This window comes from Caenorhabditis elegans, chromosome III (genome assembly GCF_000002985.6).
Source record: "Caenorhabditis elegans chromosome III".
Lineage (NCBI taxonomy): Eukaryota > Metazoa > Nematoda > Chromadorea > Rhabditida > Rhabditidae > Caenorhabditis > Caenorhabditis elegans.
The window spans coordinates 6,939,720-6,963,551 of record NC_003281.10 but is presented as its reverse complement, the minus strand read 5'-3'; the positions used below and the strand labels follow the sequence as shown (position 1 = coordinate 6,963,551).

General features: G+C 37.4%; 5 protein-coding genes and 1 non-coding gene across 11 annotated transcripts; 2 read left to right on the top strand and 4 right to left on the bottom strand.

Moving 5' to 3' along the window:
* Window positions 1-244: 244 nt before the first annotated feature.
* F57B9.1 (Putative pyridoxamine 5'-phosphate oxidase) lies at window positions 245-1,212 on the bottom strand. Its single transcript, NM_001382904.2, has 4 exons — window positions 1,147-1,212; window positions 937-1,102; window positions 730-883; window positions 245-679 (listed from the first exon to the last, which is right to left on the bottom strand). The coding sequence occupies exons 1-4, from the start codon at window positions 1,172-1,174 to the stop codon at window positions 347-349; spliced, it is 681 nt and encodes a 226-aa protein (NP_001370689.1). The 5' UTR covers window positions 1,175-1,212; the 3' UTR covers window positions 245-346.
* Window positions 1,213-1,550: 338 nt separating this feature from the next.
* Window positions 1,551-4,442, top strand: rpn-6.1 (putative 26S proteasome regulatory subunit rpn-6.1). 2 transcript variants are annotated; one of them, NM_001027450.5, is made up of 7 exons: window positions 1,551-1,644; window positions 2,612-2,704; window positions 2,755-2,978; window positions 3,024-3,153; window positions 3,205-3,533; window positions 3,588-3,893; window positions 3,973-4,442. In NM_001027450.5, exons 1-7 carry the CDS (start codon window positions 1,599-1,601, stop codon window positions 4,159-4,161), a joined length of 1,317 nt encoding a protein of 438 aa, NP_001022621.1. In that variant the 5' UTR covers window positions 1,551-1,598; the 3' UTR covers window positions 4,162-4,442. The 2 variants fall into 2 exon arrangements, with proteins under 2 accessions (NP_001022621.1, NP_001022622.1); NM_001027451.6 differs by lacking the exon at window positions 1,551-1,644.
* Window positions 4,443-4,657: 215 nt separating this feature from the next.
* Window positions 4,658-16,834, bottom strand: let-711 (CCR4-NOT transcription complex subunit let-711; the record flags this gene model as incomplete). Of its 5 annotated transcripts, none has more annotated exons than NM_066115.6 (18): window positions 4,658-5,495; window positions 5,595-5,862; window positions 5,910-6,825; window positions 6,890-8,506; window positions 8,586-10,082; window positions 10,137-10,811; window positions 10,896-11,084; window positions 11,148-11,480; window positions 12,456-12,893; window positions 12,942-13,593; window positions 13,642-13,732; window positions 13,776-14,067; window positions 14,125-14,288; window positions 14,344-14,470; window positions 15,990-16,148; window positions 16,220-16,366; window positions 16,420-16,547; window positions 16,691-16,834. In NM_066115.6, 18 exons carry the CDS (start codon window positions 16,785-16,787, stop codon window positions 5,360-5,362), a joined length of 7,926 nt encoding a protein of 2,641 aa, NP_498516.3. The 5 variants fall into 5 exon arrangements, with proteins under 5 accessions (NP_498516.3, NP_001333558.1, NP_001368611.1 ...); NM_001379782.1 differs by having other exon boundaries at window positions 5,360-5,495; window positions 16,691-16,736; NM_001346615.3 differs by lacking the exons at window positions 14,125-14,288; window positions 14,344-14,470; window positions 15,990-16,148; ... (1 more) ...; window positions 16,420-16,547; window positions 16,691-16,834 and having other exon boundaries at window positions 5,360-5,495; window positions 13,776-13,968.
* Window positions 16,835-17,653: 819 nt separating this feature from the next.
* On the top strand, window positions 17,654-21,664 carry abu-13 (Activated in Blocked Unfolded protein response). The gene is made up of 7 exons (NM_001322632.2): window positions 17,654-18,299; window positions 18,840-18,975; window positions 20,129-20,479; window positions 20,528-20,656; window positions 20,931-20,985; window positions 21,035-21,227; window positions 21,332-21,664. The coding sequence occupies exons 1-7, from the start codon at window positions 17,905-17,907 to the stop codon at window positions 21,552-21,554; spliced, it is 1,482 nt and encodes a 493-aa protein (NP_001309502.1). The 5' UTR covers window positions 17,654-17,904; the 3' UTR covers window positions 21,555-21,664.
* Window positions 19,010-19,159, bottom strand: F57B9.12. Its single transcript, NR_052416.1, has one exon. It is a non-coding gene; the product is annotated as an Unclassified non-coding RNA F57B9.12 (non-coding RNA).
* Window positions 21,646-23,729, bottom strand: F57B9.3 (RNA helicase). The gene is made up of 5 exons (NM_066113.3): window positions 23,608-23,729; window positions 23,139-23,411; window positions 22,690-23,085; window positions 22,268-22,516; window positions 21,646-22,025 (listed from the first exon to the last, which is right to left on the bottom strand). Exons 1-5 carry the CDS (start codon window positions 23,662-23,664, stop codon window positions 21,816-21,818), a joined length of 1,185 nt encoding a protein of 394 aa, NP_498514.2. The 5' UTR covers window positions 23,665-23,729; the 3' UTR covers window positions 21,646-21,815.
* Between the last annotated feature and the right edge of the window lie 103 nt (window positions 23,730-23,832).

Sequence of the window (23,832 nt, the reverse complement as noted above, 5' to 3'; positions counted from 1 at the left end):
CAAACCTCGGAAAATGATAGCCTACCTTTCTATGGGCTATTATTTCAAATTGAAATTTTCAATTGACATTTTGATTTGAAATAACTCGGAAATGAAAATGATCATTAAAGAATCAAATACATATTCTTTAAATTATAATTCGAGAACTAATTCACAAGTGATTAAGAATATAACAGGATACATTGTGATTAATTTGATTCATTTTAACTTGTAATTTTTTGTTGAAGTAATTCCGTTGGTAAGAAAAAATTTTATGGTCTAATTCATAAATAAATACGACGTATTTCTCAAGGAAAATATTTTTAATTTTTATCTACACGAACTTTAACTATAGAAGTGAATGGAATTATGGTGAAAGCCTCTTGAGAAGCCACACATCAACATCTCTTTCGAATACTATTCTATCGTGAAGACGATCCGATTGTCCTTGCCAGAATTCAAAATATCGAGGAATCAAATGATATCCACCCCAGGATTCTGGTTTCGTGATTGCTTGAGCTCCTTCCCGTACAGATAACTCTGTCAGTGCAACTTTTTTGGATTCTAAGAATTCTCTATCGGGAACCACTTTTGATTGATCACTTGATTTTGATCCGATTCGACTTGCTACTGGTCTAGAATTCCAATAAGCGACGGCCATCTCATCTGGAAGCTTCTCAACAACACCTTCAACTCGAATCTGAAATTAAATAATCTCGATTTCAAATTTTCAGCAGTTGAAAATTATACCTGACGATTGACTTTAGGCCAATAAAAGAGCATCGCGGCATTCGGATTCTCTTCCAATTGATTTCCTTTGCGGCTAGTATAATTTGTGTAAAACGAGAAGCCAGTTGGTGTGTACGCTTTCAGAAGAACCATTCTGGATGATGGACGAAGATCTCTGAATTAATACTTTCTAGGTTTTTTTCTCCATTTTGAATGTAATATGCTCACTTTCCGACGGTGGATAAGGATACTGCATTGATTTCTTCGAATGTTAAGTCAGATTGTGAAGCGACGTTACGAAACCAGATATCAAAAAGTTCGAATGGTGACGTGGTTGGTAACTTTGATTCGAGTAGATATGGATCATGAGAGTTTAGATATTTTGCCCGAATGTCTGAAAAATCAAGAATTATTGGTAAAAAATTATTATAAACTCACTTTGAATATCAATAGATGGTGTCTCCATAACGTATGATCTACGTGCCAAGTGACGATATTCGTGAACTGAATATGACCGAATGACCGTAGGAAATAGAAACAGATGATAAGAGAAATACATATATCGTGTGAGATGAAAAGACACCAGACGGTTAGAGTGTGAGATGATACAATCATTTAATTTATCAATTACCTAGTGATAAAAAAGATGACAGACGACGAGGAACGACAAACATTTCGAGGGATCAAGTGAGATTTCTCTGAAACGAATGTATTGGATCTTGGGGATAAGTCGTGGCGAGACCCAGAACATGTGCCAAATAACTAGTTGTTTTTTAGTTGAAAATGAGAGTCAGCTGCTCAGAAATATATGAAAGAAATCTACATTGAAGTTTTGACATCCTCGAAGCTGCTTCAAAAAATTATTTTAATTGACACAACTTTTCGTCCTAATGAGAGAAACGAGTTCACGAGAAGACACTAATAATATTGGAAAAGGTACGTTTTTTATTGAAAAACTGAACTTTACCTCTTGAAAGTGAAAAAGAGTTAATTCAATATTATTTATTTGCACTTGGTGTTTTAAAGTCAATTTTGTATTCCAAAAAAGAATAAGTTTTTGATCAACCTGTTTTTCATGCATGCCTGCATTGATTTTTTTTTGGATCTCCACACAGCATTTTAAAATTCACCACTTTTCCCCCAAGAGGACTCTCAAAAATTCACGTGCTAACCGCTCTTTTACATACGAGCCCGCTATTTGCTCATAGTCAGCTCCCCGATGCTGGTGTTCGAAAACAACTCTTTATTTTCAGGGCTCCCCGTTTTCAGTTAAACTGGCGGCTTGACCTTATTGGTCTTTATCAGTGCAATTTAACCACAACGAAGAACATATTGTTACGAGAAAGTAAATTTTTAATAAACTCGAATTTTTTTAATCAACCCGAAAAAAATAAGCTTTATTTGTATTTTAAACAACATTTTGTTGAATTTTCTGTTCTGTGCATTTTCGCGTCACCTTCAAGTCCGCAAACACCATTTGTGTACCGTACCACACCGGGAAAAATACGCTGGCGGGAATTGTCATCGTCATTGTCTTACTCTCTGTTTCTTACCAGTTTTCTAATGTTTTATCCGTTTATATTTTGATAATTGATCAATTAAATGATAATTATCATATTTTAAAATGATATAATCAGTTGGTGTGTTTTCCGCAAGCACTTATTGATTTCTGAGGCTCCGACAATTTCCATTCCGTTATTTCATTTTTAATGGGGTTATTCAAGTAGTGTCGGAAAATTAAAAAGTGTAGAAAAGTTACGTCACAGCTGTATTCAAGTAAACAAAAACATGTATTTAAATACATTTGTGACGTCACAAATGTATTTTAATACATTTTGCTACATTACTTGAATAACCCCATAAAATTCAATACTTTTTACTGCAATTAAAATCTTAATTTCAGCACCTGAAATGTCTGGAGGAACCATTATGGATACAATGACTTCACTTCCACATCAAAACGACCAAAACGTCATTCGTCACCTCACCAATCTCGGTGAGTCCTTTTCCATATTTCAGAATTTTCCAATTTGTCCCAAATTGAAGTAAAATCACCAGCATCTGGGGACGATGATATCAAGAAGAAAGAAGATTCGATCATGGAATTGGGAAATATTTTGGCTCAAAATAAGCAAACTGAAGAGCTCCGAAATATGATTGAACAAACGAGGCCATTTTTGGTGTCATTGGGAAAGGCAAAGGCTGCAAAACTTGTCAGAGATCTTGTTGATCTATGTCTTAAAATTGATGATCAAGATGGAGATATTAAGGTGAGCAGAATAATAAGCTTCAAATATAAACCCAACTATTTTCAGGTTGGACTCGTTAAAGAATGTATTCAATGGGCCACCGAGCAAAATCGCACTTTCCTCCGTCAAACACTCACTGCTCGTCTTGTTCGCCTCTATAATGATCTTCAAAGATACACTCAGGCTCTTCCACTTGGTAATATATTTCGCTGTAATATTTGAAAATAACTGATAATCTACTTTTCAGCTGCCGATTTGATTCGTGAACTGAAAAAAGTCGACGATAAGGACGTTCTCGTGGAAGTCGAACTTGAGGAAAGCAAAGCGTACTATAATCTTTCCAATATTGGTCGTGCTCGTGCTTCTCTCACTGGTGCTCGTACAACTGCCAACGCAATCTATGTGAATCCTCGCATGCAAGCAGCTCTCGATCTTCAATCGGGAATTCTTCACGCTGCCGACGAGAAGGACTTCAAGACAGCTTTCTCATACTTTTACGAAGCATTTGAGGGATACGATTCGGTTGATGAAAAAGTGTCCGCCCTCACCGCTCTTAAGTATATGCTTCTGTGCAAGGTAATACTCAAAAATAATTACTATTATATTTAAATCCTATATTAAATTTTTCAGGTGATGCTTGACCTTCCAGATGAGGTGAACAGTCTTCTGTCCGCAAAACTTGCTCTTAAATACAATGGTTCTGATTTGGATGCGATGAAGGCGATCGCCGCAGCTGCACAAAAGAGATCTCTTAAGGATTTCCAAGTTGCATTCGGTTCTTTCCCACAGGAACTTCAAATGGATCCAGTTGTCCGAAAACATTTCCATTCTTTGAGTGAACGAATGCTTGAAAAAGATCTGTGCCGTATTATTGAGCCATACTCATTCGTTCAAATTGAACATGTTGCTCAACAGATTGGAATTGATAGATCAAAGGTAAGAACCAAAAATATTGTTTTTTAAATATAAATGCAAAAAAGTTGTTAATTTTTACACAAACTTATAAAACTTTCAGGTCGAAAAGAAGTTGTCCCAAATGATTCTCGATCAAAAACTTTCGGGATCTCTTGATCAAGGCGAGGGAATGCTTATTGTATTTGAAATTGCTGTTCCCGATGAGGCGTACCAAACTGCTCTGGATACAATTCATGCAATGGGAGAGGTTGTCGATGCACTCTATAGTAATGCTTCGAAAATTAACTGATGATTTCTTCGAATCTTCATTTTTTGTTCTGCCTTGTTTTTGTACAATATCTCGACTTTTCCCATTTTCTAAATTTTCTTCGATTTTCCCTCACGGTTCAGTCCTCCGTTCTCCTTTTGAAAATTTATTATGTTTTTTTATAATTGACGACTCCCTCTTTTTTAACCTAGACCTTTCACTTTTCTCCTCCTCTGGAAGCATCAAACTATCCATTCTGCATTATTTTGTAAACGTTTAAATATCCCCCGAACCCGACGTTGTTCAATAAATTTAAGTTGCACAATTGTTTCAGTATATAGAAAGTCTTTGCAAAACCGTTAAAAGAGTTCCTATTTATGTGGCGCGAAATATCTTCTAGCGACTTTCTACCGTACTAATTATTTTTCAGTTCAATTATACGGTAGAAAGTCGCTATGAGATATTACGCGCTACAAATGTAGAAATTATATCTTTCTGATGATTACGTAATATCCAAATCTGTGATGTTAATAAAAATTTGGAAATTCAGTATATCAAATGACGCGTTCTTTATTGCGAATTGGTAAAAGGGGAATGAAAGAGAAACCTCTACAAATCGTAATGATATCAGATAACAAGGACGCAAAATTGAAAAAAGGTTATGGGAACGATAAATAGACAAAGACATCTAGCGCGATTTTAAATGTTTTCACACAATTTAAAAAGATTTCTATACACGGAGGAATACGTCGAAAATGGCGCAATCGATCTATCGGATGTACAAGTCTTTAAAATAACGAAAAAGCGGGCAGAAAACGTCGAATTTACAGAAAAAGACCACCACCCTTTCTGAAAATTCAACCATCATTAACTTCAAGCCGTTTTTTCGTTATTCTAATCTAAAAATTGCATGAAAAGGGTAATTTTGGGGACGAGGAAAAAAGGCAGAGATTCTAGTGTGAACATATGTATATTAATAAAACAAAAATAATAATCGAACATCACGCATAAAAATTTAAAAAAGCTACAAAAATTGCGAAAGGGGTAGTATATATCTCAAAAATTTGAGTTTGTGTTGAAGCCCCGTGTTTGAATGATTTGGAGAGCAGAAAATGAAGAGGGAAAAAACAAGGAGAAAATCAAGAACAGCCCGTATTTCGACATAAGAAGCTATCCAATACAAAAATGTGATGAGAATAAAGATCAGAAAATCGGGAACCGAAAGACCAGATGAGAAAAATCAGTTGGTGTTTGGGTTTTGCTGTTGATTAGCAGCTCCGGTATTGTTTCCTAAAGGTCCTGGGGCACCATCTGGTTGTGCTTGTGGCTGAGATCCTTGGGCTGGGACACAAGTGTTGGCAACATTTTGGAACAATCTGAGAGAAATATTGTTGTAAATCGTCTACGAAAACATAGTAAGACAATTGTATCGGATTATAAAACATTTGCCTAAGAGAATAATAAATTAAATTTACCTCTGTATTTCTGGTGCACAACTGGTGAACTCATAACGCCAGAAGTTGTATGTTGGATTCTTGATGAGCTCTATGAACGTTATAAGAAGTCCCCATGGATGAGGTCGGAGAGCTACAAGACGCTCGAACAGAATACGTGTGATCTGCTCTTGAATTGTGTCATTTGTAGAGTTCTTGAAGAGATACAAAAATACACAGCTGAAGTAGTGTGTATGAGCATTTGGATAACGAAGTTGATTGGCGATTCCGTTGAAAAGAAGGTAACGTCCTGAAAATTAGATTTTTAAATTGAAAGCGTTTTTCGAAAAACCTCACCTTCGGTATCCAATTGAATTGCTAAATTCTGGAAAATGTCCATATACGATGTATGAGCTATGTTCAGCGTTGAGATACGTTGACGTCTCAAGTGCAAGTGCTCAATAGCTCTGATTCCGACGTACAAAACGAGAGCGTTCATTACAGTAGTGTTGTATTTGGTACCGGCTTGATTCTGAGTTTGCAAAAGAGTCGGCAGGTTTGGAAGGAAATCGACAGATATACGATTTGCAAGATATTCATCCAATGGAATTCGAATGTTATCTGGTATGATTGTAGCCATGTTTAAATTGGACTTCGGTTCCACTGCCATCTCTGGAATTGTGTCAACTTGTTTGAAGTTCAATGCAAATGGGTCCGGAAGGCGCATTTGACGTGGATACGCTGATAATATCAAATTGCGAAGTTGCACACAATTTGGTGGAATCGTATCGCAAATTACATAGTGGAATTCGCAAAGAAGCTCCGGGAAATCGTGAAGTATGACCAGCAGAACACGTAGTGTTCCCTTGTACAGAATGGCAATCGATTTTGGCAATTGAATGTTACGAAGGAATGGAGCCAAGAACTTCAAATGAGAAATGATCAATTGAGTGTAAGTGGCTGCCGTTTTCACAGCATCGACGGTTTCAGCAATGCCAGTGTTTGCCAAAAGACGTCCAATCACGTTTCTATGTCCGACAATATCGAGCCAAGCGAAAGCGAATCCAGGCATTCGTCGTGGTTGGAGAGCAAAGAAAGTTTGTCCGAAAGCCTCCAAAATGCTCCAAGCTATTGGTTCAAGAAGTTTCAATGGATCAGGTCCAGTAATCTCATTGAACAGGCTGATCAGAATACGGTGGTATGGCATAGCGTTGAAATCTTGCTTGCGAACTTCGTGATCCATATGAAGCACTCCAACGATGATGTTGAGAAGCTGAAAGAATAATAAATCTAGTGTTTATATTAAACATATCATGAAACCAAATAATAACACCTACTTTTTTCAGCAAATTTATTTTATTCTGCGATTGTCCGTTATCCGAATGTCTGATCATCAAGGCCATCAACTTGACAAACGCATCCAAAGTGTAGTAACATCGGTGACGAATCAAGGTTGTTGGCAATCCATTTGCAAGTTGTTCCGATTTCATAACTCTGACAGAGATATCGACACAATTTTCCACACAAAGACGGAAGAACTGAGTGATCTTGTCGTCAGTAGCAAGAACACCATGTTCGTGCATCAGTTGAATCATTTGAGCCAATGACTCCTGTGGACTTCTTTGTCCAGTTGGAGAATAGCACAGACCAATCCATTCTCGCATAATAATCTCAACTTTCGCAGTCATTTCTTGGTCGTCATATCCTCTTTGAGCCATTGCATCAGCGGAAGCTTGTGGCATTGGCGCAGCTTCCATCGGAAGAGCAACTGGGGGTTGTTGTTGTAGTCCAGCATGATGATGGGCAGCATTTCCAGCTCCATTGTTCATTGCATTATTCATTCCTTCTGTTCGAGTAGCGGATTGCAATTGATGAAGTTTTGTGAGTTGCTCACAAGTAAGTGGGAACCTTTCTTTCAGGAATTGAATGCGACTCATATCTCCACCCCCAATGCTTCGAACAAACTTCTGTGCAAATAAAACAGCTTCCATATTTCCTCCGTTATCCATGCTTCCGGCTAAATGTTGATCCCAAAGGACAGATTGAAGAAGGTTTTGCTTGAACAGTATCTCGATTCCCTCCATGTTCCATTTGTAATCCGAGCGTATTTGCATGATCGCTGTTGTAATACGTCGAGACAATTCAACCAATGGGAAATAGTTTTGAAGAAGACGCATTAGTCCTATAAACAGATCACGGAGTCTGCGAGCCCATTCGACATCAAGCAAATTCTTTGGTGGCGTTCCTTCGAGTCGATAAGCATGGAGTAAATGCTCTGTGCTGCGAGTGACGAGAATCATGAGATGATTAGCGTCCTTGGTGCTAATAACATTTTGCATCAACTCCCGCATCAAGCATACTGTTTGGAATGCAGAATTACTCAGATGAGGTTGAGCTTGAGTGGTTTGGTCAACTTCTTTGATGATAACTTGCAATTGTTGGCACACAAGTTCCATTTCCTTGCTCTGTGTTTGAACTGGAGTGATTGCGCCACTTCCTGGCTCAGCGCTAACTGGATCTTCACCAGAATTCGCTTTGAACCCGCAGATTCGGCTACTGAACTGATCGTAAATACCCATCAGAGCCTTGTCCGTTGGACCTGGTACAGTCGCAATGGCTTTTGGGAGTTGGGCATGAATAGCTGCAGCGATTTCATCCCGATAAAATGACATTTCGGCCTTTGCAGCGATTCTCTTCTGATAATCAGCCTCGAGGCGCTTCTCGATATCCTGAGTTGCTTTCTCACAAGCCGTCTTCACAATGAAATTAGTGGACAATTCAACGTTATCCTGTGTGATTGTAGCTGCAGCATCTTCAATCATTTGTTTCATTTCTGGATTAGCAGCTGTCGAGCGAAGTGAAGAAGAGAAGGCGTTGGCCAAATTTGAGTGCATTGAGCTCGCAAGTGGATCACGGCAGGTGATCATAGCCATTCCAGCGGTCATCGCACGCATCTGAAAATAAGTTAACTTACGATGATGTTTAAAGTGTTGAATTATTTTGCAAACTATATGATTATAAAAATGAACTCACCATATGGAATGATGCAGCTCTCAAATTTTGTTCTTCTGGGTCCAAAGCGAAATCCTTTCGAACCAATGATTCTGTGACAGTCATTGCAATTTTCAACGCTCTCTCCGTGACGGGTCCTATTAACTCTTTGATAGCATGAATCATGGCTGGTCGTACAAGATGTTTAGCATGTGGATGCAATTGGAACAAAGGAAGATGTGAAACAATCTTGACATGTGGAATGAGACCGTCATAGGTGAGAACATTGATATCATGGTAGGCAAAGTGAGTAACATTTGGAACAACTTGAGCTTCGGCTCCTTGGGAACCACCACCTCCAGTGCCACTTTGAAGCTCGGCTTCTGTTGGTTGTGGTGTGGCGGGCTTCACCTGATCTGGAATCGCTGGTGACATTCCAGAGAGTTGTTCAGCCGAGCCAGACATGTGAATCTTAGATTGTACTGGGCTTGCTGCTTCGGGACGAGTAAGAAGTTTAACATCACATAATTGTTGTGGAACTCGAACTAGCTTCTCCGTATCCTTGAGAATTCCATCCATTTGCAACTGATTGAGATCCACATTCAACTCTTTGCACAACACTTCAATTTCAAACTTCAAATTGATTTTCAGATCCGGTTCATTGTGCAGCTCAGCCAGGACTTTTAAAATACTCCGAATCCAAGCACATGTAGGCGTGAACAATGAAGTTTTCGAACATGCGGTCAAAATTTTGGAAATGAATGGAACTACATATAGTAGCTCAGCTTGTCCCTTGTAGTACGCTTCAAGAAGCAAGCTCTTCAAATCTAGATCGTTGAGCAGAATAGGTTTATTTCTTGCAATTGTGATAGCTCCAAGCCAACTTCCAAGATTCTTCAGCAGTTGTCGATCACTGTAATTTGATGCAACGGTCGTCCTTTTGTCTGTTCGTAAGAGAATTCGGATATTTCGGAAAGTTTCACGTTTAATGCACTGGTCGAGATAGGGATTTTCGATGGCATTGACAAACTGATTATACAGTGGTTGAAAATTTTGTTCAATTGACACTCGCTTCATCACAATATACTGTGCAAGCCACAGGGTGAAGGCATCTCCATGATCGGAAATCATTTCCACAACTTCGTCTTTCTTCTGAATCAAGTTCGACTGCGACAAATTGTTGAACAGAAAAGAGATCTTATCGACGATAGCTTCAGCTGGTTGTGCAATCTCTGCTCCATCTTTGTTCGTTGCCATTACCAAAGTATCAACATTTGTATATGATAGGACATTGCCTGTTCGGTTAGCGGGAAGGGAATTTTTGGGATCAACCGATGCCGCACGCGCGACAGCTCCCCAGTTGGTTGGAGCAGCCGCTGGTGTTGGTGTTGAAGAAGCAGATCCGGCTTGAGCAGATCCAACAGGAGTGTGACGGCCACCTTCTGGAGGAAGTTCTCCTTTGACACCAGCGATGACATAGTCCTTCAATAGCTGTGGGAACCGTGCAAAGTTTTCGCTACTCACGATCATTTGGCACACCTGAAAAATCAGTTCATCAATCGATTTTCAAAAAATTGCTGAACAAAAATCTACCTTTGGATAAGCACAAAGTTTGCTTCGACAGTGTTGAAGAGCTACGATTCCAAATGTCCAGAGCATAGTATTCGGGTCGGCGCTTAGACTTTCAATGACCTTCCGAACGGCAGTGGCAAATTGAACATTAGAAATAATATCCTCGCGAATGATTCCTCCATAAACAGCAGCTGTTGTTCGGAGCTCCCTTTCAGGATACTCATGGAAAAACCTGTACTCCTCGAATAAATTCTTAACAACGCATGCAAGAACGAGACGCTCTCGACGATCATTTGATACTCGGAATCGCTTCAACAGGTCGATCAAATTTTCCACTGACATCGCATTATTTACACTGTAGATCTTCTCGAAATACGAATTGGCTTCTTCTTGAATATCTTCCGCAAATGTCATTGACTGGAAGTCCTCATTCATTGGTTGCTGAACGTTTGCTGCAGCAGCAGCGGTGGCTGCTGCGCTTCCAGGAATAGGGGCTCCCACTGAAAAATTCGATGAAGTTTTCTGTCCAACAATTCCCATAGATCTGCCGGTGACACTTCCGCTTCGTTGCAATTGATGAGGTCCCTGCGGTGCAAACTCTTGAATCTGACCGCGAAAATCCATTTGCTGTTGTGGCGTTGGTGGTCCGGATGGTCTTTGTGGTGCCGGAGCAGCATGCCAGCCAGAGTTTGAATTCTGAAAATCCGCGTTATCGATGTCGAAACTTTTTAGCAGAAAAAATCTTGCTCAATTGAACATAATTTATTAAATGTATCTTACCTGCCGTTGAGTAAGTGGTGGAATCAAAGATCTCATCATTTGTGTCGACGGAGACATTGATGATGGAGGAGGTGGTGCAGGTTGAACAACTTTGAGCAAATCCCTGTTGTTACCAGATGCAAAAGGACTCATATTCATCAAGAGATTCATTCCAGGCTGAGCATTTTGTGATGATGGTGGCGGTTGACCCTGTAAATCGAAAAAATCAACAATTTCCAAGTAACGTGATCTGGAAAGTAACTAAATACTTACCATCATGTGCTGATGCTGATGTTGTGCCTGAGCCTGCGGTGGGAACATTGGCTGTGGTGCAAACTGAGCCGGTCGCTGAATTGGCCCAGGAACAGACTGTTGGACATGAATCTGCTGTTGTGACGTTGTTGGTGGAGTAGGAAGACTTTGTTGGGAATGTTGTTGCTGTAGAGAAGGTGGTTGTTGTGGTTGTTGCTGAACAGGAACGACACCGGATGGTGGAAGTCCGGAGCCGCCGCCAAACTGCTGCTGTTGTGGTTGTGAACCACTACTCTGTTGTACGTGTCCGCCAGAAGATACTGACGAACTTCTACCCGAGTTCTCTTTCATTACCTGAAATTTTAAAAATGTAACATGAAACTAGAGATGGTTTATAAAAGTCTTGCGAACAAACATCAACAAAAAATCTAGCTTAGAAATTTTCTCAACATACTGGTTGGAAAAGAAGCAAAACTGCAAATTTCCTAGATAAATTGTAAGCTTTTTCAGTAATATATTTCAAAAATATCTCTAAAAAATAATGGCCTTGCTCAGACATTTATCGATTTCTCAAAAACCAGCTCTTATGTTTCATCAGTAAGGATGTTAGTAGTTCAAAAGATGAAACGAATGTTTCTTACGCATAGCGATTCGTAACAATTATAAAACTATCGATATAAAACTAGGAGAACATAAAAAATCTTTCTAAAACTAAGAAATCATGAGAAAAATCGAAGCGGTGCGAGCGGGTCAGGCCAAACAAGAAAAGGAGGAAGAGATAGCCGCGACGCGACCGCTACGCGGCGCCCTGTTGGACGAACATTTCAAAATTAGTGCAAATTTTATTTTGTTCACTTTCGCTTTTCGAGATCCATTGAGTGAACACAAAAAATCTCCTCTTTGAATTAAAATTAATTAAAAATATACGAACTCTAAATATTCACAATTTTAAGGTAAACGCGTAAAATACTCTCCTCTAAAAATTTCTCGTATACGTGAAAACCTAAAATTCGACGACGACATTCGTGATTATCTAAATATTTCGTTAGGACCTCTTTACGCAGTTTTTAAAACAGTAAATATAATATAATCAAAGAATGTACACTTATTCAGTTTTGTCGTGCTACCTCAAAATTTTCAGTTATCAAAGTTCTTAATTTAATCAATACTGAAATTTTTTTTTTTAATATTGTGGAACTCAATCTATTAGGAATTTTTTAAAGGTAGAGGTACAACTAAGATACCTCTTCACACACACTCTATTCAACAACATAGGCTAATTAATTTATGACCTTTTTTTTGTTGATAAAACAAATTTAGTCTAATAACCTGGAACACAAGTGGAAACTGCTGTCGCAACGGTTTCCTCGCTCGTTTGCTCACGAACGGTATAAGAACTTGGAGCGGTTCAGACGGTGCACCTGGCGTCGTTGCTTGTGTTTTTGGAGCAATAGCGGCTACCAATTGAGCATGTTGATATTTCTTTTGAATAAACTGCAGGACAGCGACAGTCATAGCTTCACCATGGGCTTTCTCTTTATCTTCAATCCATTTCTCCAGGTTCAAGTAGTCTCGTTTGGAAGCTAGACATGCGAGATCAACCATGAACGCAAGATGTTTCGGCGCTTGGTTGAGCAACTCGGATAGTCCAGTTGGCTTTATGTCGTGAGCCACATCAAGAATTTTCGCAAGTTGTGAGCTATCTGCAGCGTGCATGGAAGTGAGACAATATATAACATGTTGGCGCATGTGTTTTGAAAGGCTGGTCTGAATAAGAATAAATTAAAATAAAAGCATTTTCTTTTGTAAACTAACATCATTCCACACCAAATTTAAAACTGGAGTCACATTTGGACTCTTGAGAATAAAAGATGGCAGAAAATGTCTGATCAAATCTTGACGGCCAGTAGTCCATTGTGTTGGTGATAAAATCAGAGCAAGCATGGATACATCACCAGCTTGCATGGATCCAACATTGTAAAATTGTTTAATAGCATTGTACAGCGAGGGTTGCGAATTGGCAATAGTGAGTAAACAATTACTAAATTCTTGACAATTCCATAATTGAACAACTGATGTAGAATCGTCGGGAATTGTTTTCAAATTTAGATCCGGAGTGAGCACTTTTGTGTGTGGATATTGAGAAATATTCCATACATCGGCATACTCGATCATAAACTCGAATAAGCGAAGTTGATGATCATAATATCTCCATGGTGTGAGGAAAAATGAAACTGGGAAATTCTGCGGCTGAAACATTATCGGAAAGATATCAGCAAACATGATAATGGTTTGACGACAGATTGCAAATTCTTCAGAATCAAACTCTTTGATAACTTCGACCCAATTGATATCAGGATACCAATCCGAGAATCCTTCCATATCTCGCACAGCCGCTTGCTGTTCCTCTACGAATCGTGTGATGCCAATTACAAAATTGCTACCACCCCAAAACGGCGAATTATCCCTGCAAGAAATTTTACTTACAGAAAATGTTGTTTTAGAAAAAACTAACTGTCTTCCATTTTCAATATCTCGAGACATGTCAAAATTGTACTGAAGCATGTATAAAATGGCATTTGCAACTGAATTGTTAGTCACCATTTCTGAAAATCCTCAATTATGAAGTAAATTTTTTAAAAATCCAACTTTTCTGAATTGGTGCCTGTTTCAATTCGGTGACAAAATTTTCAACAGAAGACAACAGCGATACTCCGTAAATCTCCATTCGCCTGAGCAGAGCCTCTCTTCCAGAATCAAGCAATGCATCCTTCACAGGTTGAGTGAACTTTGTATCACCGAGCCGGGCAGTTGTAATCGTATCAGCCGCCTGAACATCCATGTCAATTGTCCCACCACTTCCAGCTGGTAATAGTTTAGTATTCGAGTAGAGAAGGAAGGCCAGTGCTTGAACAATTTCAGTGTTGTCCGGGTTGGAACACTGTAATTTTTTTGTTTTTGGAAATTTAAGGGTTTAAAAATAATAAATTATTCTCACCGATATCAGATATTGTACAAGTTTGATTGGATCGGTAGTCGAACTGATGATAACTTCTTTCACTTCTTTCTCCAGAAATGTCTGTACTATTTCTATCAAAGTTTGTGTTGTGAAGTTGCCACGTGCAATTTGATTGTATATTTCAGCACCTTCCGGAGAGACGCCTTCAAAATTATTTGTAATGTAAAAAAAATTGAATTTAAAAAAACGGTACAGTACCCCACGTATCAGATGTATATTCACAGTGACCAAGGAACAAAGGCTGAAGATAGTGACGAAGACGCCGGCTCTTGGCGAGCTTGCTGATAAACGGAAGGACCACCAGAGGATCGAATAAACCGGCTAGCTGCAAAAAAGTATCAAATAATTAATTTGAAAAAAGAATCAAAATTCAATTTTTAATTTAGCATTTTATTTATTTAGAAAATTGAGAATAATCTTACATGCAAGACTAATTGTTGGGTCTTAATGATAATTTTGAAAATTATTCTCAATTTTTCATGATATTTCAAATTTTGCAACGAAAAAAATCAAATGGCTGATTATGCCACGCCCACTTTTTTCAAGTTTTCCAATAAAATAAAATGTCACTTCTTGGTTTTTCATTTGTAATTTCAAAAAAGACGTCACATTAGAAATATTTAAAAAAAAAACAAGAAAACCCAGTTAAATATGCCGAAAAACAGGAAACTCTTCAAAAAGTGGGCGCGTCCTAATAAATCATTTGAATTTTATTTTTGCAAAATTAAAAAATAATTTAAAAGTAATCTTTTATTTTTAACAATTTTTTTCTGAAGAAAAACTGCTTTATCACCAGTAATATGGCAGGAGAAAAGATCGACAAGTAGCAGAGAAACTGTCAAAGAAAAGCGTCGTTTGAATAAATGTGTAATAGTTATATGACGCCAATATAACACCATTCATCTACTTTTAAAGGGATTCATCGTAAATTAGAAAAGGCTTGATAAGAGATAAGATCAAGAACAAGACCAAATAAACTGTATTGTCTGGAAAATCTGGGCGCTAGTCTACAGTAACCTAGTCTTGGCCTAAATTAATATAAATAAATATATGAATTAAATGATAAAGGATTAGTCTCTGGCCAGTGGACTTCTAACAATTGACCAGAAGGCCTAGAGATTTGAAGAAAGAGAGAAAAATGTGATATTGTGTATATGTGTGTGTGCCTTCTCAAGAGAGTTCTCATCCCGTGAACTTTCTTTATATATCTGTGTCTCTCTTAATCTCGTGCTCTCTTTCAATGTTCCCGTAAGCTAACAGAGGACCGTCCGTTCCTAAAGTCCATCTCCTCTTAGTCTTTCTTTCTTTTTCTCTCTGTCTGTGTGTGACCACGACGATCAAATGTTAATGTTACAGCACTTTTCGCATTCTGCGTCTTGTCGTTATTGTCCGGCACGGGCGAGAAGTGATTATTTGTATTTTCACTCGAAGAATCATACGTTGGGAAAAAGAAAAAATAGGAGAGAGTGCAAAATTGGGAAGAATTAAGGATCGAAAAAATTACTTGAAACTAAATATTTAGATTCAAGATTTTTATATCACTTTGAAAACCGTCTATGAATGGAAATTAGGTAAATACACTTTTTGAAAAATAAAAATAAATTAAATATGGTTTAAAAATTTTTTTCTAACTTGAACAGAAAATTATAAAAATTATAGAAAGTTTTTGAAAGGCTAAAGTATTTTTGGAACCTAGATGCTTATAAATTTACTTTTGTCGAGTCGAATTTTAACGTTTATCTTGGGTTGAATAAAGTTTCAACTTCCCAGAAAATGGAGTTTATATTATTTTCAAGGGGATAGCTTTAGTAGGAAATTTTGAAAATTTAAAAATAAAAACTCACTTTCTTGCACAAATGGGTCAATGTCTTGCTGGCAACCATATCATCCATGGTCTTCGTGTATGCATAAATCAAATCACAGAGAGCCGAAGTGAGACGTTGAGCTCCAAGAATCTCTATTCCGCTTCGATTAATTTGTGTAACTGTCGAATAGGAGAGTATCTAGAAACGAAATATTTTTGAATAAACACTATGTAAAGAAAGCTTCAAAACTCCAAAAAAAAAGCGCTTACAGTGTGAAAAAGACTAAGGGCAGCGTCTTCTTCAAGAAACTTTTTCGCCGGTGCTTCGATTTGACAGAAATTGAATGCAGAGAGAATGATATTGGCTGCATGATTTGGCAATGATGGTGATGAACGACCACAAATGACTACGAGACGCTGAAAAATAGCTTTTTCCTCCCAAAATTTTAGTTTTCATTCGATTATCCTACCTGAATCATGAACGAGTGAGGTTTCACACGATGAATACTGCTATGAGCAAGAAGATTGTCGATATAAGCACAAGAGCAACTATTCAACACGAATCCCATCGGCATTTTCGACAAAAGCGTGATGGTGCCTGCAAATTTTTCAAAGATTTCAACAACATTGTGAAATTTATAAAACAGCTTCAATAAATAATTTCCCTTCATTAAAAAAAATCATAAATCGTTTCTTGAAGAACAAATTACATATTTTTATATTAGCTTAAAAAATACTCACCTTTTTTGGAGATAGGTCTCTCCAAATTCTCTCGATTCCGAATCATATGATTTTCCTCCACACGAAAAACGGGGGCCAACCCTGAAGTTGAATGCATTTTCAACAACGAATGGGGCGAAAAATGAGGAAAAAACGAATTAAAAAGTTTGAAAACTTAAAACTCGCGCTAATTTTTGTGAAGCGCATTTTTTAAAGATCAAATAAAACTATGTGAAGAAACAGTTAAAAATATTGAAAGATTGGCGCCGTGCCAAGATCCGTTCCGTTTTAATTCTAGTTTGTAAACGACACTCCGAAATTCCGAGGCGCGTGTTGTTTAGTGTACAGCAGAATGGAGGATCGACAGCTGCAGCTGTGAGAAAATGAGCACCGATCCATGAAATGTGTCGAAAGTTATAAAAAAAATGTGCACCATAAATTTTATAACTTTATAGCAGTTGACCAAATCACAATCATACAAAAAACATGCGCATGTACTTCGAAAATGTTGAAAAATATCCGTTTTTAAGAAATTGTAATTTTTCCTGTGAACGTTTTATTATATTTCAATTTTGCTTCTTGGTTACCGTATTTTTGTGGCCACATTCTCAAAATTATTCATCTGGGAATATAATATTTGGATGACATATGCTCTGTTTTGAGTACTCCATTTTTTTTAAATTAAAACATATTTGGGCGTGTCGAGACAGGGTACTGTGAATCGGCAAAATTTCGTATCTGTGTAATAGTTTAACTTTGAATTGTGGATTATCTGAAATACTGTCACATTTGAATGCCTCCCCTGACAACTAATTCCCGTTCGATAAAAAATAAAGTACAATCCCATAAATCGTTCATCAGATGTCACCACCCTGTCAAACTTCTCGCTGTTTCAATTTCTAAGGCAATCCGTACGCACGGATTTTCCTCTTTTCTCTCTCTTGTTGCTTACAAAAGAAAAGAAAAGAAAAGATAAAAATCGTGGTTGTAGGGAAAACGATGGGTGAAGAAGGAGGCGGTGTTGATGGTTCTGGACATGGAACATAAACGATCTCATGTCTGACGCTCTTCGTCTATTCATACTATTTTCGGATGACAAAGCTAAAAACCCGTTCCGCACCAGTTCTCTGCGTCTCTAAAACATCCAGATCTTCTATTCTTTTCTCCAGAATCGCAAGAAAAAGAAGAAGCTGAACCTCAAATCTCAGTTCTTCTTCGATTTCAAAATTCCAGTGATGTGGCTCCTGATAGCTCTTCTGCCCTCTGTGGCTCTAGCGCAGAACACCTTTCAAAACACTATTTTTGACCTACCAGCTCAGCTAGGTGGTGAGCCAGTTGGTGTCGCTGCTCAAGCTCAGGGAGCCCCACTTTTTGTGCAAACCGCTGATCAGAAGCCACCAGCAGTTGCCGCGCCACAGCTTCCAAATGCTGTTCCAGTAGCACCACAAGCTGCTGTCACACCAGCTCCATTCACCTTCCCAACTCTTCCAACAGTTGCTCCATTCACTCTTCCAAGCCATCCAACATTGGCTCCATTTACCCTTCCAACTCATGCTCCATTCACATTCCCAACTCATCCACCATTGGTCTTCCCACCACCAAGTACTCCAGCTCCATTTGTTCCACCAAGGTTTGTGATTGAAATGACATTCGTAAGCGAGTTGCGCATAAGAAATGGAAAATTGGAAATTGTTCAGTTTGATCTTTTACCGATCAACAAAATAGTTTTTACTATTATTTCAAATAAAAAAACTTCATTTCCAAAAGCGAGATTTCCCATTCTAGGCTATTATTGTACTATGAGTGGAAATTAGTTTCAGGTTTCACAACTCATAATATACTTGTTAGTTCATTTCAATTTTACTTGTTAGTTCATTTCACTTGTTAGTTCATTTATACTTGTTTGTTCATTTCAACATTTAAAATGCCCAGTTTTTAGCGTTATCTTCAAAATATTCAAAACATCTGGTTTCTGTAGAAAAGCAGTACAAACCAGTATGCTACCTGAAAACGAACAGAAACATCTACTGTATTTCTAATTATAATTATAACTATAGTTGTGCACACCTTTTTTTTATTTGGCAACTTATTTGAGAAGTTTTAATTAACCAAATGCCGACAACTGTATAGATTAAAAGGTCTTCATGAAATTTAACATATTTTGTTTCAGCCCATACGCATTTGTTCCACAACAAGGATACCAACAACAGAACAACTTCCAACAATATTATGGATATCCACAACAACAGCAACAAGGAAATCAATATTATAACAATAATAATAATAATAACGGATACTACAATCAGGTAAGCAATTTAAACCGTTTCAGGTTTCGGTCACTTGCAAAAATGTTCTTCTACTGGTTAAAAAAAATATATATAGAGTGGGATGTGTGACATCCGTTTTGACATATAACCCTTTTTATACCATTTTGATGCTGTTTGTCAATTGATGTGGCAAACGGCATCAACTGCATCTGAGACTTTGCTCTGTAACTCTGAAACCTTAATGCTTTCCTGAATATTATTGCTCAGGTGAAAAGTCAAAGGCCCATTCACTTGATATGATTGTCCAAATTTTTAATTGGTAACGCCCTGAAAAATTAAATTTCCTTACAATATAATATTAAAAAGGATGCCCACATCCTTGAATTGCCTCATGCCATTTTTCGAATCAGACTATTTTAAAAGCAAGTTATGACAATTGCAATAATTTTCAAAATTCCAAAACAAAAAACAAGATCATCCATGTTTATTGAAATAATAGTGATGTTATTCCATCCGCGATCTGATAAGGTGTCCAGTGAAATTGGTTTTTGGTGTGATATTATGCTGGCAAATGCCGTTAGCATCGGTGTCTCATCATGATCCACAAAACACGTCCTGGAAGTGAAGAAGACAGGATAATTGAACTGGATAAATGTAGAAAAAAAACCGACAGAAAGGAAAACAGATATACATTGATGAATAAAATGAATAGAATGTTGTAGGAAGAAGTAAACAACTAATTTTGTAGTTGTAGTGATGAATACGAGATATAGCAGTAGTTGACATACCCTAGGATACCATGTTCGAGTTTCTTTAACTATAGTTATAGTTTATCAGTTTTTGGCAAATTTCAATTGATTTTTTTCGATTTCTATGTTTTGGAAATTTTTTGGATTTTTTCCATTGGAATTTAATGACGTTTACTAAGTTTTCGCTACACATAATTTTGGAAGTTAACACAAAAAAAGGTTTCTTGAATGAATTTCATATTCTAATTATAAAACATTTATGCGACATTGCTCTAAATTAAAAAAAAAATCCTAATTAGTCCGTAAATTTGGCACTTTACCAAAACTTTAGTTTTGAAGAATCTGAAAAATTTTTTAAGTCTTATTAGTTCCAATTTTACTTTTACGTTAAAAATGTACAGGAGAGATTTTGAAAAAAAAAGTCTAAAAAATTTTAATTTCAGCAACAACAGCAGTTCAACGGATACAACAACAACTACAACAATAACAACAATCAGCAGCAACAGTTCTACAATAATAATAATAATAACTACAACAATAACAATTACAATAATAATAACAACTACAATCAGCAACCGCAAGGTGCTCAACAACCACAGCAACAAGTCCAACAACAAGTTCAACAGCCTCAGCAACCTGTCCAGCAACCTCAACCAACTCCAATTCGTCCACCACAGCCACAACGTTCCGGCCAACAGCCAGTGCAATCTTTCGAGTCACATACCCAAATCGTGCAACCAGTGAGAGCTGTTCAAGCTAATGCTCAACTTGTTCAGCCAGTCATTCGGCCAGCTGTAAGCTTTTTGTTTTCTTATGAAACTCACAAGTATGATATTTTTCAGGCCAGCGCAGTTGCCACCGCCGTAGTTGATACCGATTCATCTGCCAAGAAGGCCACAGAATTTAACAAAGCTAATGGAATTGAACAACCAAAGCCAGCTCATGCTGAAAAGGCTTCTCTTGATGCTGAGGTAAGGTTAATTTATTGTTTTCAATTAAAGTTCCTTGATTTTTGGTTTGGTTATCTTTAGTGTCATTAAAACATTGTCAGCTTTGCAGTGTAGTTTTACATTTGCGAAAGTTATTGGATTGAAGTATTTTTATTTAGACAGTTATGTTACTGAACTTGGCAAATATCAGCTCTAAATTCTCTAATTTTAAAGAAGCCCAAAAGTTCTGTAATTTCCAAATTAGATAAAGTTGCTTTAAATTTTCCGTAAATATTTTAAATGTTTAATACTTCAGGTGGATGCCAATGTTGACCGTCATTTGTGGTTCTCTGCGGATTATGATGTGAAGCGTAAGTTTTCAAAGTTTTCAGTGCAAAAGCCCCACTATTTTCTTTACAGAATGTCGCAAGGGACTCAACGGAATCGGAGTTAGATTCCAAAAGAAGTTCCCATCATATCTACAAAAGGGAGGAAAGGATAGAGAACTCGCCGAGCTCGTCGAGCAACGACTTTTGGAATGTGAGAGAAAATCATCGGCTTCTCACTGGGACAAGGTTGACACACTTTTGCAAAAGATTAGTTTGACAAACAGGTTGGTTTTCAGAACATATGTTGCTTTGAAAAATCTAGAAATCTCGAAATGTTTAGCCCAATTTTAAACTGAAAATATTTTAAAAGAAGTATTAACTTTTTCAGCGAAGAGGGAGAATGCCGTGCAGGACTTATTCAAGAGCGTATCTCATGTGTTAACCTTCTGAAATACGCGTGCCAATTCGTCGACTCTTCTTATCATTTCAAGCTTGTTCCAGCAAGAATTACTATTCAAGAAGCTCGTCAAGCTGAGAGTGGAGCTGAAAAGTGCAGACAAGTAATCAGAATTGTGAAGCAGCGCCTAGAGTCTGGAGCTGTAACTCTGTAAATGTGAGAAGTAAAATTGGAAAGATTATTGTGTAAATAGGCGCCTAATTTGAAATTTATTTATTTTTGGAATTTTGGTGTGCAATAAAAATAATAAATAATTTATTTATATTTTTGTCGGTTTAAAACAATTTTTTTAGCATTGAAAGCAAACTGTGCAAAAAGCGTTTTTGAAGAAAAATTGGAAAAGAAAATGTCTGAAAATTGACAGAGGCTTTCTAGAAATTCTCAGGTTCAGTAATTCTCTGAACTTGGGAAAATATCAGTTTTCATCGAGATATTCAAGGAATGATTCTGGCATCTCTTCGATTCGAGTCGAATAGTGATTTTCAATTTTCTTGAGATCACTAATATCGTTTTCTGTGAAAAAACTGATGGGAAGTCCTTTCGAACCAAAATTTCCTTGTCTTCCATTTCGTAACATGTAGTTCTCCATATTTCCAGATACATCGTAGTTGATAATGAGTGATTTCTAAAATTCATTTTTTAATTGAATTCACATTCATGATTTTTCAACTTGATCCAATTTACCAAGAAGGTGATTTTCCAGACGCAAAATGATTTATTGAAAGTGGAATTCAAAATTTTTTTTTTTATTGATACTGTTCAGAATAACTTTTCAATGGACTTCCTTTTCAAATAATTTATTAAACTGAATAGCTATTATACTATTTTTAAATTCTTTATTACAATATTTCGATGTTTTGCACTCACACGAATATTCATACCACGTGCCATAAGATCAGTGGTGACGAGTACACGAGTATTTCTCGAATTGAAATCTTTTACCATATCCTCGCGTTCATTGTGTTCCATATTTCCATGAAAACATGATACTTTTATTGGTATGGACATCAACTGCTCGGTGAGCTGGGTGACCCTTCTCCGAGTGTTACAGAAAATTAAAGCCTGCGTTTCTCTGGATGTCTTAAGAAGATCACAAAGGCAATTAAACTTCCATTCCTGAAACATTTTTATAATTCTCAAAATATCAAAATATTTTCAATGCGAATGAGCGGAAAGGCGCGCGCCTTTAAAACCTACCGTATCTCCGTAATTTCAAAGTTTGTTTTTTTTTCATTCATCAGGAAAAAGGAGGTCAACTGCAATTTCTTAGACTGGGCGAGTAAACTTACATCCTTTTGAACGTTGATGTAGAACTGTCTGATACCTTCAAGGGTGAGCTCGTCCTTCTTGACAAGAATACGGATTGGATCACGCATGAAACGATTAGTGACATCAAGAACTTCAGATGGCATAGTAGCCGAAAGAAGGACTACTTGAACGTCTTGTGGCATGGAACGGAAAACCTCGTAGATCTGATCTTTGAAACCTTTAGAAAGCATTTCGTCAGCCTCGTCAAGAACGAACATCTTAATTCTGGATGTATCGGAAGGGATATTGCTAAGAAAATCTTTGGGAGTTCCCATCAAGACATGACTTATTTTGTCGTTTTCAGCAGTTGTATCAAATCCCAAACAAGTAGCATTTACATTCAGATTTCTGCCCAGAGATTTCAATTGCTCATGCGCCTAGATATTACAAAAATAAGGCATTAGAATAATAAAAAATTCATTATTCTTACTCGTTGAGCCATCCCCCTTTGAGGAGCCAATAGAATGACCTGTAAGTGTGCATCTTCACAGTCAATTCCTTGAAGAATATCAATTAGAGAAATTACAGTTTTCCCGCTCCCAGCTTGAGACTGAATAGTGACATCTTTACCAGTTGTGCATGGAGCAACTGCGCTCTTTTGGATGGCAGATGGCTTTTCGAAACCGAATCCGTAGATTCCGCGAAGAAGCTCCTCCTTGAGCTCCATGTCGTCGAAAGATTCGACGACTTCATCATAGTTTCCCTAAAAAAGGAAAATCCTCACAGTATAATGCAACTTTGAAACACATAGTGCCAACTTTAGATGCTTCAACTCCAAATAGTCTTCAAGAAGCTACGACTAACTAGGAATCTTTGCCTCTAGGTATACATATATGTAGTTGGATAGATATGTAAGATATTCTAATAGTGAATACATAAGTATTTATCCCTAAACCTACCTCTTTTGAACTGCTCGAAGAGTCGACCACCGATATCGTAACCTTAGTATCTGTCATGGGAAGTCTGAGTAAAACTTTAAATATCTTTGATGAGTTTTTCGAAAAATGATTCGAAAGGAAGTGAAACAGTTATGAAATTGTTTGATATCATTGCGAAATGTGGGTTACCTTGTGTAAACATACTATTATTTATTATTTATCACTATTCGAATACATACTTTCCAT